This window comes from Trachurus trachurus, assembly GCF_905171665.1.
Source record: "Trachurus trachurus genome assembly, chromosome: 3".
NCBI lineage: Eukaryota > Metazoa > Chordata > Actinopteri > Carangiformes > Carangidae > Trachurus > Trachurus trachurus.
The window spans coordinates 12,810,549-12,823,107 of NC_139893.1; the positions used below are offsets into that span (position 1 = coordinate 12,810,549).

Sequence of the window (12,559 nt, forward strand, 5' to 3'; positions counted from 1 at the left end):
AAATGTCGCTCTGCACTTTTGTAACCGTGTTCTCGCGAGACGACTGGTGCAGGCATCGTGGTGCGATTTGCTGCTTGTTGATGCTCCGGTGCACAGTCCAGTGAGTGGAGCCAAGAGAGAGACAGAGACAGTGGTGGACAACATGGGTCTTCTCGCTGTGAGTGTCGGACCCTTTCGGAACCGCTTTCGGACGTGGAGCCGCGAGTTGTCAACAATCTCCGCTACTTTTCGCAACAGCAGCACGCTTCTGTCGGTACGTGTCTGCCACCAGTGTCGCTTTTGTTTTGTTAGTACAGAAAGTTGTTACTGTGTTTAAAAAAAGAGAAAAGAAACCTCATGCATTGTTTTCTTTTACAAAAGCTACATTTATGTGCGTTGGACAACAGTGTATTGCATGAGTTTCACGGCGGTGCTGGAACTCTGTCGTGGGAAAGGACACAGTGTTCCTGTGGTGCAGCAGGCAACAGCCCATCCCCCTCCTAAAAAAGCATGTAAACAAACAAACTGCAACATTGTTTATATGACATTCCTCAGTTGTTTGTATTCTCGCGATGTGTCCCTTTGATTATGTTGAGTTTACAAGTGAATTTACTCTGTTTCATAATGTGAGAGGGGGGCGTGTCTCTCTCTGTTCATGTGCATTTGTTGAAGGGGGCGCGTCCAGAAAATGCTTTTCATTCATTCATTCATTCATTCATTCATTCATTCAGTTGCATTAATTCCAAAAATAGATTTTAAGCAAAACTTTGCAGACACAGAACTTAGTAAAGTAGGCTAGTGGACTTTAAGATTTGGAGGTTAGATTTCCTTGTGACTGAATATTCAAAATGCCTTCAAAATAGGATGTAGTCCATGCCCGGTGAGGTGCCTTGCACACTGCTGATCTGATTCAGGGCACTTTTGTTTTTTAATTAACAATAATAGAACCTGTCAAGTTCAAACTGTCAATATTTTCTGCAATACCTAAGTAACTGATTACCTAACCCTTGCAGTTCATGCACTGTGCAGTTCTTGTAAGACTCGGCCCAAGGCATAAGCGAACTAAGCACCTGCCCCGTGACCACTACAGGTCCCTAAGAGCAATTAACTTAAGAGAGATTCTGTGTAAATCTTTAATTGCTGTTGTTGGACTTCACATTGTTGTTACAGTTTATTGAAAACCAAAAATATAAAAGCAGATGATGCGTTTACATATTTGTGACTAGTACCCAGGCTGCACATTTAGCAGAATTTGGTACCATTTCAGATTAAAAACCATCGATGGGGTAAAAAAAACAAAAAAAAAACAAGCCAGGCTAAGATGGTGATTCGTAATCACAGATTAGACAATCAAATAAATTCATAGTAGATGTGTAAATAATCAATACTCAATATTATTTGCAGCCCCAAAATAAAATTTTGCTTAGAGCCCTGAGGAGGCTTGAGCCGGCCCTGTTGATAGTAAATGTTCAGGTGCTGCGGATTCATCCACATTATCTATTATTACTTTCACCTGCGGGGAGGGTTAACAATGGTAGAGGGGACTGAGGAGTGACTTTAACCTGAAAAAAAGCGGAGGAAAAGACGAGATGCAAAGCTAATTTGGAGCTAACGTCTGGAGAGGTGGGACTATTTTTTTCACAGTGAGGCTATTTTATTGAATAATATGTATTTCTGGTTGAATAAAACTACATGAAATTGATTGCGTATCCCTCTTCTATATTGCCTTTATTGGTAACCGTTTTATAAAAGCAATATATCACTCCAGTCCGTGGTATATGCTCATTATACCACTCTCTTAAATATCTAGAGCAGCACAGTCAACTAGGCTACAATGTAATCAAAACTGCCTTGTCCAAATTACAGGAGCTGTTTCTTTTGATAAATGTTTCACAATATTGTTGTGCATTGTTATTACCCAGAGTTCGCCAACAAATTATATTCTCAAGATGTAAAATGCAATTACCACATCAGTTTTATATTTTGTGAAAAAGTGAAAATGAAAAGCAGAGTAACTATTCCAGCTCAAATCACAAATCACAATATCAGACCAACATTATTATTATTTTTTGCATATTGCATTGCTCTATTGATACATATATATTGGGATATACTGGTGTTAGTTTGTATGTGGGAAGATCATTTTATGTTCATTTGATTGAATGTTTTATTTAATTAATTTTAGTCATGTGATTATTCATTCAAAACTATATATATAAAAATTAAACATATTGTTCTATATAGATTTATTTAGCAGGTCTAGTTGATCCTAATTTGGCAGAGCGAAAAGGTCGAAGTGACTTTGAGGGAGAGTTCATGCAGGATAAAAGTGATCAAACTTAACAGCTGTGCATCTATAACAGCCCCAGTGTCAGGTTTTTGCCATAGGGCACAAGTGGGTCACTGAATGGTATGAGTATTATGGAAATGATGTCGTATCCATATGATCAAGCCAATCAAACCCTCAAGGGAGACTTTGGAGTGAATGTTCAGACAGTGCTCTCATCAGAACAACGAATATCTTTGAGAAGAATGGTGGTTCTTGTGGTTGGTATTGGTGTTTATGTTAATATCTGCACTAACATAATATTTTCAAATATCAGTAATAGTGTTGAATGGTCTCAAAAATCCTGGACCAGCTGTGCTCTTACACCTTTGTGGAAGGGAAATACATTTAATCTACTTTCAAAAGTGTCAATAACTTTGAAGAATGATTCCTTTCATGTTTATTCTGCCCGGATACATAAGTAAATACCACGTGAGCTTTATAGCAGCCGCTCAGTGTCAAGTATAAGTGAGTTATCTGCACCAGTGTTGTAATGACTTAATAAAATTAGGTTAACTGTGGCAGGGTCCAGAGTTCCTGGGTTATAATGAGATTTCAGTAATCCTGTAAATAATGTTGTTTGGGGTTGCTTGGAAAAAAACATTTAGCAGGGCAGATTTCTCATATTAAGATGAAAGCTAGTGTGCATGATTGAAACCATGAGACTGGGTTATCATGTTTTCATTTCATTTTGTGATACCATATTACATGTATATGTTGATTTCATACCTCCTTGCTTTATATTCTTTTTCCCCACAGGTCTTTCTATGGCCCTGCCTCCACTGCTAACATATTCATCATACAGTGTTTTCATTTCAGAAGACATCATTAATCCAAAGGAGATGTGGAGGATTTTATCAACACAGTTTCTCTCTTGCTCGGTTACTTAGCTCAAACAAGCCACCAAGAGGTAATGTACATCCTCCTTCTTTTGCTCTTTTTTTTAAATAAGTTAATGAGTGTAGACGATGAACTAAAGCATTTTATGGGTTGATGCAGGGTATTTGTACTTATTTTTTTTAAATCTTGTGTGTTTGTTCTTAAATATATTTAGGTTTTGAAAAGTTTTTCCCAAAGAGTGAAGAAAGCACTGGCGTCAACAAATCTGAAGGTGAGAAGTGTGTTGTTACTGGAAGCACCATGTGGATGTCCTCTCTTCTCAGTTTGGCTGCATTGTGACATTTTGCTCTCTGTTGCTCTTTGGATAAAAATGCTAAAGACCAAGAGTCACTGGGAGGTGAAGGACAGGGAAATGACACAAACGACGACGATGAGGACAAAAGAAGGAGAGGGAGAAAAAAGGAACAATCACACTGGTGGACACAATTTCAGGTGAGGAAAACTGTCTTTTCTTTACGTTGTTATTGCAACTTCTTAAAATTCAACATAAACAATCATAAAGTGGAACGTATGGACAAAAATGTTGGCATCTAAGATCTAAATTTAAAATAAAAAGCTGGCAAGTTGCATTCTCTGTAATCTATTAAAAAATGAACAGAAATAAGTGTGAGATGACATTTTCTTCAATTTGTGTAGTAACATTATCATCAAATTCTACCATGAAAACAGTGCTCATAGTTTTGAGGGCGTACTGATGCCACAGTGTGTTTACACAGCATTTCATAGCATCAATCTATCAGTCCATTAATTTTCTGTCTTCCGATATTTCTCCATCTTACAGCATGATTTTCCCTTGAATGAAAAAGTAGTACGGAATATTGCCATTGGTGCAGCAGGCATGGCCTCGGCTTTTCTGTACTTTTACTTCAGAGAGACGGGGGTCCAGATCTCCTGGAAGGATTTTGTGCAACACTACTTGGGCAGAGGTTTGGTAAGAGGATAAGAGTGTTTTAATATCTCCTGAATGTGCATATCTCTTGTCTCTTGATGTTTGTGTTTGCAGCCATGTGGACAAAGTTGGTTCTTCTTGTGCTGTGTACACAGGTGGATCATCTGGAGGTTGTCAACAAACAATATGTCAAAGTCATTCCTGCCTACGGAGTGAACACATCAGAAGTGGTTAGTTTCAACAGTGTCGTAATGACTTAATGAAATTAGGTTAACCGCGACAGAATCCAGAGTTCATGGGTTATAATGAGATTTCAGTAATCCTGTAAATAATGTCGTTTGGGGTCGTTTGGAAAAAAACATTTAGCGGGGCAGATTTCTCATATTAAGATGAAAGCTAGTGTGCATGACTGATGTGCATGACCAATTCATACCAGCAGTGGAAACCATGAGACTGAATTTCATGTTTCACTTAGTGTTACTTTTTTGCATCATGTGTTATAATATATAGCATCTCAGTAAGAACCTCAGTGGCAGTTCATCCATTGCGTATTCAGACTACTTAATGCATGTGCATGTTGGAGCTGCACTCAATAAGGCCAGTTTATAAATGAACATGAAATGAAATGAGAACATCAGACAACCAGGAACAATGCAGGGTAGTAATAATGCTAACAAATTTTATATAGAGAAAATTATCATGGACAAACATCTTGAAACGGTAACGGTAAAATAAAAAATGCAAGACTTCGCTTTAGACACGAACAGCACAAGGCTTTCTACTGCATCTAGTGCACTGAATGGGCATTTGTAGCTCATAGAACCCCACTTCAAAAAACGCTAAACTATCCCTTTAAGTACATTGACATATTCTGTACATGATGTTTTTTGCTAAATGTTTTTCCTGTTGTCTGCATGTTCCAGAACTATTTGTGGTTCAACATTGGCAGCGTTGACTCGTTTGAGCGCAACCTGGAGATGGCCCAGCAGGAAATGGGCCTCGATCCCTCACGCAAAGTGCCTGTATTTTACAGCACTGAAAGCGATGGGTAAGAAAGAACTAAGAGATTTTTATATTAAAACAACTTGACTCAACTGCAAAGGGGATTTATTCCTGTGGGTCCTGCCATAATTTATTTATTTTTTCCTTCTCCACAGGTCACTTCTGTTTAGTGTCCTCCCAACGTTGCTTCTTGTGGGCTTTTTGCTTTTTGCCATGCGTCAGGGACCAATGGCAGGTGGACGTGGAGGTAAGGGGCGAGGAGCAAACCCCTTTAGCATGAGTGAATCCAAAGCTAAGATAATCAAAGACAACATCAACGTGCGTTTCAAGGATGTCGCAGGTTGTGAAGAAGCCAAACTGGAGATCTTGGAGTTTGTCAACTTCCTGAGGAATCCGCGTCAGTACCAGGACCTTGGAGCCAAGATCCCAAAGGTCACTTACTATGACTATTAAACCACACAGAGTTAATTGTCATTTTGTGCTAGAGCAGGATCTAAAAATCATACTGTATCTGACATACTGTTATGTGTTTGCTCTCTCAGGGTGCAGTGCTGTCAGGGCCACCTGGAACCGGGAAGACCTTGCTAGCAAAGGCCACTGCAGGGGAGGCTAACGTCCCCTTCATCACCGTCAGCGGCTCAGAGTTCCAGGAAATGTTTGTTGGTGTCGGTCCTGCTAGGGTGAGTTTATCCTTCTGTTTCACTAAATAATTTATTTTATTTTATAACATAGAGCAAATGTACAAATCTTTGTTTGAATATTAACATCATTATTTTTTATTTCTCTTTACCCTGTATGGTTCTAGATAAGGGATATGTTTGCAATGGCTCGGAAAAATGCCCCTTGCATCCTTTTCATTGATGAGATCGATGCAGTGGGCAGGAAGAGAGGCAGAGGGAACTTTGGCGACCAAAGCGAGCAAGAAAACACCCTCAACCAGTTGCTTGTGGAAATGGATGGTAAGTAGTAGTTTATTTAGTATTTAGACCTTTCTGGCATTCCTGCTAAAAATTAAAAAAAATCGATATCAAGAGGTCTTTTCTTTCCTTATAGGATTCAACAGCAGCACCAATGTGGTGGTTTTGGCCGGTACCAATCGAGCTGATGTCCTGGATCCAGCTCTGATGAGGCCTGGACGTTTTGATAGACATATATACATAGGTAAAGTGTCTGTTGTCAGCAGTTTGAGCTATTTACTAAGCTCCGAATTTAATTAACCAAATTTAATTAATTAATTAACTGTCCTTTTTATAATTCTTCTTCACCAACATAAGTTTTATTCTTGCTTCTCTGTTTTATCTCCGCTGGTGTTTTATATTTCCATGCTGATGCGTGAATGAGCGTACTACCATGCCACCTCAATAGTCAGCTACTGCATACCAGGCTCTATGCAGCTAGAGTTAGCCAGTGTGGCACTAATGTGCAAGCAGACCCAGATTTAACTGCGAGTTCTTGCACCTCAGTGCTGGTGGAGTTGTCCGTCACATTCTCATCAGCGCAATATCCCAGTGATGCTCTAAGGGATACATTCACGTACATTCACTTGGACTCAAGGATTAACTTAATTAGGAGTTTGGTGGTGGAAGGTCAAAGGCCAAGACCACTACGATCTCTAAAACATGTTTTTGGTCACAATTCAAAAAATGCATACACTAATTATGACACAATTTAACAGAAATATCTAACATCAATGATGAAGTGATGACATTGTATATTCAAATATTCAAACTTCATCATAAAGTGCACCAAAAACACTTGTGGCCAGTGTCCAATGCTGTAACTCAGGAACTGGAGATTGTGACCATATTTCATGTAACTTGGCTGCTTGGCAGAAGCATCCATCCACGAGGCACTAATTCTTTATTTTTCCTGCTTCAGATGATTTCTATTTACTAACATTCAGACTCTTACTGGATGGTTTCCAAATGTGAGCTTCAAGCCTATTAGATTTGCTTCTGGTTTCTTTTTCTTTTCTGCACCTGTTCACTTGTGTTGCATGCTGGGCCTGTTTATCTTTTTGTTTGAAATGGTTGATCTTTTTTTGCCAGCTAAGATCTAATTTGCTTTGCGCCAGCAGTGCTGGACAATGGTGGGCAGGGCAGTTTTCTCTGTGACAGAGAAAACTGGGTCAAAACAAGAGCGCTGGCTTTCTATAAAAGAAGGATTAGATAACTGGAGGCCAGGATGAGGGATGGGACACACACCGCTCCTCTCTGTGTTGTTTAGTTTCACTTTTCCCCCAGCCTCCCTGTGGTTACATGTACAGTGTTGTTGACATAAAGTTGCTTCAAAGTAGTCATATTACTTATTGATTACAGAAATTAATTACATAACTTGTTGCACTATGTTAAACTCATTAAAACATGTGTGGGTTTCACTGCATGATTAATGTATTGTGTTGAGTCACCACAGGTCCAACTGTAGCTGCAGCACTCAGATAATTGTCTATGGATATTCTCATTCATCCAGGTCATCGTTATCTCTGGGCAATGAATTGAATCGAAGGCAGCTTGACTTCAGGCCGATGCATCCGAGGACTAGTCAGACCGATGCGTTACGAACTGATGAAGCCTCTTGGATAAGAGGCGAAGCGTCTTCCTAGACAAATACAAGTCCAGTTGCCTTCGATTCAATGTGTTGCCCAGAAAACACTCAGATAATTGAATCTTCAGATGCTTCTTCACACACACGCACAGTCGCACACCCTCCTACTTTTGCATCATTCCCAGCTGTCGGTTTAAAAAAATCATGTGTAAACATCAAAATATTCACAAGGTGCATGGTAAAAAATATTTTCTTTTTTCTTTTTGTTTCTACAGGCCCACCAGACATTAAAGGAAGGGCATCCATCTTTAAGGTGCACTTAAGACCTCTGAAGTTGGACTCCAGTATAGAAGTAGAGGCTTTGGCCAGAAAGCTAGCTGCACTAACCCCAGGTTTTACTGGTAAGAACAAGAGATGTGTGATTACATATGTGATTACATTTCCACGCGTACACACAGCTCAGTTTTCATTTAAAATAATCTAGTTGAACAATTTGTCTTCTTTGCATTTTTTTCCCCTGTCACATCAGTGTCTAACTCAATTCTGGTGTCCTCCTCCTCTGTGTCCAGGGGCTGATATTGCTAATGTGTGTAATGAGGCTGCTCTAATTGCGGCACGTCACCTCAACCAGCACATCGACACTAATCACTTTGAACAGGCAATTGAAAGAGTTATAGGGGGTAAGTTATAAACCACATTCATGCACTTGGTGTTATTACAGCACTGTAATAGAATGACTGTTCGATGTGGGTCAAACACTGTGATTAAGTTAGCAGTGACAGCTTTGGTCTTAAAGCAGTAGGTTTTGCTATGTATTTCTTTTAGATAAAATGTGCTATTTTTTCATTTTTAAATTAGATTAATTAAAAAAACAGGGGATAAAGGTGCTGGTTGGCTTCAAGATATATCATGATAAAGTTTTATAATTATCGATACACAGGGGAGTATACTGTATTTGCCTAAGGGAGGTGGGTCTCTGATAGAGCAATAAAAATGGTACCACATGGAAGTTTGTAAATGTATCTTCAATTTGAGACTAATTTTTATTATTATATATTTATATAATTATTACCTAACTGCTGAATCTTGGAAACTGGAGCCAATTAACACTCAGGGCTTAATTTCCCTTTATTAGTGGCCCAACTCAGTTCAATTCAATTCAATATACTTTAATTGTCCCCGTAGGGAAATTCGTTGTGGGCTTCACAGGTGGTCCGCAGTTTGACAATAAAAACAATCAAACAAACAAACAATAAAAATCGAGCGATCAGTAACCCGTACTGCTACAGTACACAGCATCATAAAATATACATCAGTCAATCAATCAATCAATCAATCAATCAAATTGAGTTACTTTAGTTTCCGAGGCTTTTTCGTCTTGTAGACCAGTGTAACCTGTGCAAAGCATATAAAATGTTGTTTTGTAAAACCTTCTCCTCTCTATCAGGGCTGGAGAAAAAGACTCAGGTACTGCAGCTTCCAGAGAAAACTACCGTGGCGTATCATGAGGCCGGACATGCTGTGGTGGGCTGGTTCCTAGAACATGCAGACCCCCTACTGAAGGTATTCAAAGTATTTTCTGTTTCCTCCTGCACTGCTTTGTTGATATCTGCACTGCAACCACTTTTTTCTAGTCCAAGTAAGATCTCTCCCATTCAATACACTGATTATCAGACTGATTGTAGTGTCCTCCCTCAGGTGTCCATTGTTCCAAGAGGCAAAGGTCTGGGTTATGCCCAGTATCTGCCTAAGGAACAGTTCCTGTTCACCCGGGAGCAGCTGTTTGACAGGATGTGCATGATGCTGGGTGGTCGAGTGGCTGAGCAGGTTTTCCTTCATAGAGTCACCACGGGAGCACAAGATGACCTCAGAAAAGTCACACAGTCTGCCTATGCACAGGTAATCACCACATTTAACAGCAAGCATGATCACAACATACTATATGCTTCTTGTAAATACTGTATGTTATTCTGGATTCAAAGAGAAGGATGACAATCAAAGATAATTAGGGATTTCATTGTGGGGGTCTGATTGTATTAAAAACATAGCAGCAATGTCATTATTCTTTCTACACAACTCCAATAACAAGTAGTGCCTTGGAGATGTAGGGTATAGTCCTGACTGTTTGGGCAGATGCTCAGTTCAAAGTCACAGACCTTATTTAATGGGAGAAAGAAGTAGGTCAAACTCTCGTTTGCCTGGAAAATGAGCCCCATAACAAACAGTGGGTTTGAAGTGAAGCAATGGCATTTGCAATAAAGTCAGTTTTTTTAAACAGATGTTCCAATTACTCTTTTTTCTTTATGTTGTAGGTTGTAGAGTTTGGGATGAATGACGCGATGGGTCAGGTTTCCTTTGACCTTCCTCAGCCGGGCAGAATATTTACAGAGAAACCCTTCAGTGAAACGACAGCCCAGCTCATAGACCAGGAGGTCCGTCTGCTCATAGACGCTGCCTTCCAGCGAACACTGCAGCTCGTCACTGATAAGAAGGAAATGGTGGAGAAGGTGGGAACTGTTTTCACTGTGAGACCTGTTGGATGGAGCTACAGATGAGGAGTGATTACAGTAAATTAGGTGGTTTACTTAATTGTGAAGAATTGTGAAGACAGGCACTACTACTACTACTAGTTATTAATAATATATTTGGTTGTAACTATTACTGTTACAGTTGTCAGTTGTGCTTTCAGTTTACAAGAAAATCTGTTTTACTAGTCTGCAAATGCTGCTAATTGATGCCTGGATTAGCCTTAATGAATATTGTCTATCGATTAAAATGTGTTGCAGGTGGCAAAACGTCTTCTAGAAAAGGAGCTTCTAGACAAGGCTGACATGTTGGAGCTGCTAGGACCCCGTCAGTTTCAAGAGAAGTCATCCTATGAGGAGTTTGTTGAAGGGTTGGGGGAATATGAAGAGGACACCTCCCTTCCTGAAGGGCTAAAGAACTGGAACAAGAACAAAGGTGATGAAAAACACCTACAGAATCGGCAAAACAAAGCAGCGCTCTACCTGTAGGTGGACACGCTGCTGCCTCAAAACAAATGTGCCACTGGATTTGGATGAATATTTGCGCGCAGTGATGTCGGGCTCGTCTCACTGACAGCTGCAAGAGGAGCAGTGGCGATGTGTTGCACAGGTCTTAAGTGACCAAGATAATTCAATTAGCAAAAAAAAATGATTGTAGGTTTTTATATTTCAGCTGGAAATTCCAAAAAGTCACGAATTATGTTTTGCGAAAACTAAAGCCCATGGGGCAGTGCCTATTGGTGCCTTCCACACTTGTACCCTCGCACTCTGATGCAGTCTTATATACAGTATATCTATAGTGTTCTATAGTGCAATAACCCTGACAAACATACTACCACAGAAGAACTGGCAGTCGTGGTCAGGAAAACAATGAAAAAGAAGAATAATAATCACCTGACCTTATGTGAAAGGTACATTAGTTATGTGTTACTTGCTGTAACACAACTTGCAGTGCTGGTATCACATGATGGTATCGCATAGAGTTACATTTTTTACATTACATTTTTTTTCATTCTCCTTATCCAGTCTTTTTCACTTTTAATTTCACGAGGTGTTCACATTTTAAATGCCTTTGACTTTAGTTTTCAAACTTGCCTCACGTCACTGGGCGAATAAGTCATTCTTACATTTCTGTTAGTTGATCTCAGTTGACATCCCTCTGCAGACCTCAGCCTGGTTCTCATTAATGTATCAGTAAAGGCAGCTGCCATTTGTAAATCTGTGCACATATGACACGTTACGAATATTTTCAGATCACATGTATTTTATTTAAGTTGATGTCTCACAGTAAAAAGAGTCAGTATTGATGTAGACATCGGTAAGTCAAGAATAATAATCAAACGTACTGTACCGCTGGAAACAAGCTGAGGAAGAATAAAATATTTAAAGTTGGCGTAACACACTGCTGCAGTTTTATTGCAATTTTTAACTCTCCGGTCACTCTACCTCACAATCTTTACTGCTTCTTAAAATATCATCTGGACTATTGACTGTTCACAAGACTCTCTGGTTATGCAAGACTTTCTCTACTTTTCGGTCTTGATGAAAAGTGACTTTCAGGCTGATACCGTACGTGCTTTACTTCACCGACTGTGATCAAGTGCTTAAAGTAAATTAAACCTCCTACTCCAGCATTTATTAATGCAACAACAAATTGCTCCTGTTCAGGATTCATTAATGTTTCTTTCAGTCATGGCTTTTGTTTGAATGTGTTCTTAATTGTGAGCCAACCAAGCTAAGCTAGATAACTATTCATGCAGCATTCTCATTTCCTGTATTTGAGAACCACTCATGGAAGAGCTTGAAGGACACTGTTAACTAAATGTTAATAGTTTCTTAATGATTAGGCCAGTTTGCTCCTGTGCTGAGTGTTTTTTTGTTGTTGTTGTCGTTTGTTTTTAATTACTTGATCTTGGATTCAATTTGAATCTGATTTTCCGTTAGATGCTAAAGACTCCAACCAGCACGACACTGGACATTTGGTCATTCTCAGTTTTCAAAAAACACTAGTGAGTGATGATGATGAGCCTGATTGTAAATCAGCATGTAGGATAAATGTTGTGTGCTCCGTGCCTGGTCGACACTGTACTGTTTTTTTTTTTTGATGAATATTCCTCTTTACATGTTGGCAAGAATTATCGATTTCACACTGAGATGTAAAGACAAATAAAAAACATGAAATGTGAGGCTGTTGTGGCTCACAACGATATTAAACAGTTTTTATACTCCACTGCTTTGTCTTGGGTTATTTTCCCCCAGTATTTTCAGGCCACTGAGTCATGCCAGCTTCTTTTGAAGGATCTTATTCTGATGATAGCGATTGAAACATGTTGAATGCAAAAGGATTAGTGTTAGAGGTATAACTGCATCAGAAAAAAATTGAACAAGAACTGC

The 12,559-nt window shown here is 39.4% G+C and overlaps 1 protein-coding gene across 2 annotated transcripts; it reads left to right on the top strand.

Moving 5' to 3' along the window:
- The first annotated feature begins 60 nt into the window (after window positions 1-60).
- Window positions 61-12,270, top strand: LOC311006843 (mitochondrial inner membrane m-AAA protease component AFG3L1-like). 2 transcript variants are annotated; one of them, XM_083999831.1, is made up of 17 exons: window positions 61-253; window positions 3,128-3,215; window positions 3,360-3,416; window positions 3,525-3,637; window positions 3,987-4,136; window positions 4,250-4,324; window positions 5,018-5,142; window positions 5,252-5,528; window positions 5,639-5,776; window positions 5,902-6,055; window positions 6,150-6,257; window positions 7,916-8,041; window positions 8,210-8,320; window positions 9,088-9,203; window positions 9,339-9,539; window positions 9,953-10,147; window positions 10,427-12,270. In XM_083999831.1, the coding sequence occupies exons 1-17, from the start codon at window positions 143-145 to the stop codon at window positions 10,652-10,654; spliced, it is 2,373 nt and encodes a 790-aa protein (XP_083855957.1). In that variant the 5' UTR covers window positions 61-142; the 3' UTR covers window positions 10,655-12,270. The 2 variants fall into 2 exon arrangements, with proteins under 2 accessions (XP_083855957.1, XP_083855956.1); XM_083999830.1 differs by having other exon boundaries at window positions 120-253; window positions 3,125-3,215.
- Window positions 12,271-12,559: the final 289 nt, after the last annotated feature.

Excerpts from the sequence above, each read along its gene's own strand:
- LOC311006843 (XM_083999830.1), top strand. The coding sequence starts at position 143 with ATGGGTCTTCTCGCTGTGAGTGTCGGACCCTTTCGGAACCGCTTTCGG. Across the intron at positions 4,325-5,017 it reads GAGTGAACACATCAGAAGTG|AACTATTTGTGGTTCAACAT; the intron begins GTTAGTTTCAAC and ends TGCATGTTCCAG. Across the intron at positions 9,540-9,952 it reads CACAGTCTGCCTATGCACAG|GTTGTAGAGTTTGGGATGAA; the intron begins GTAATCACCACA and ends TTTATGTTGTAG.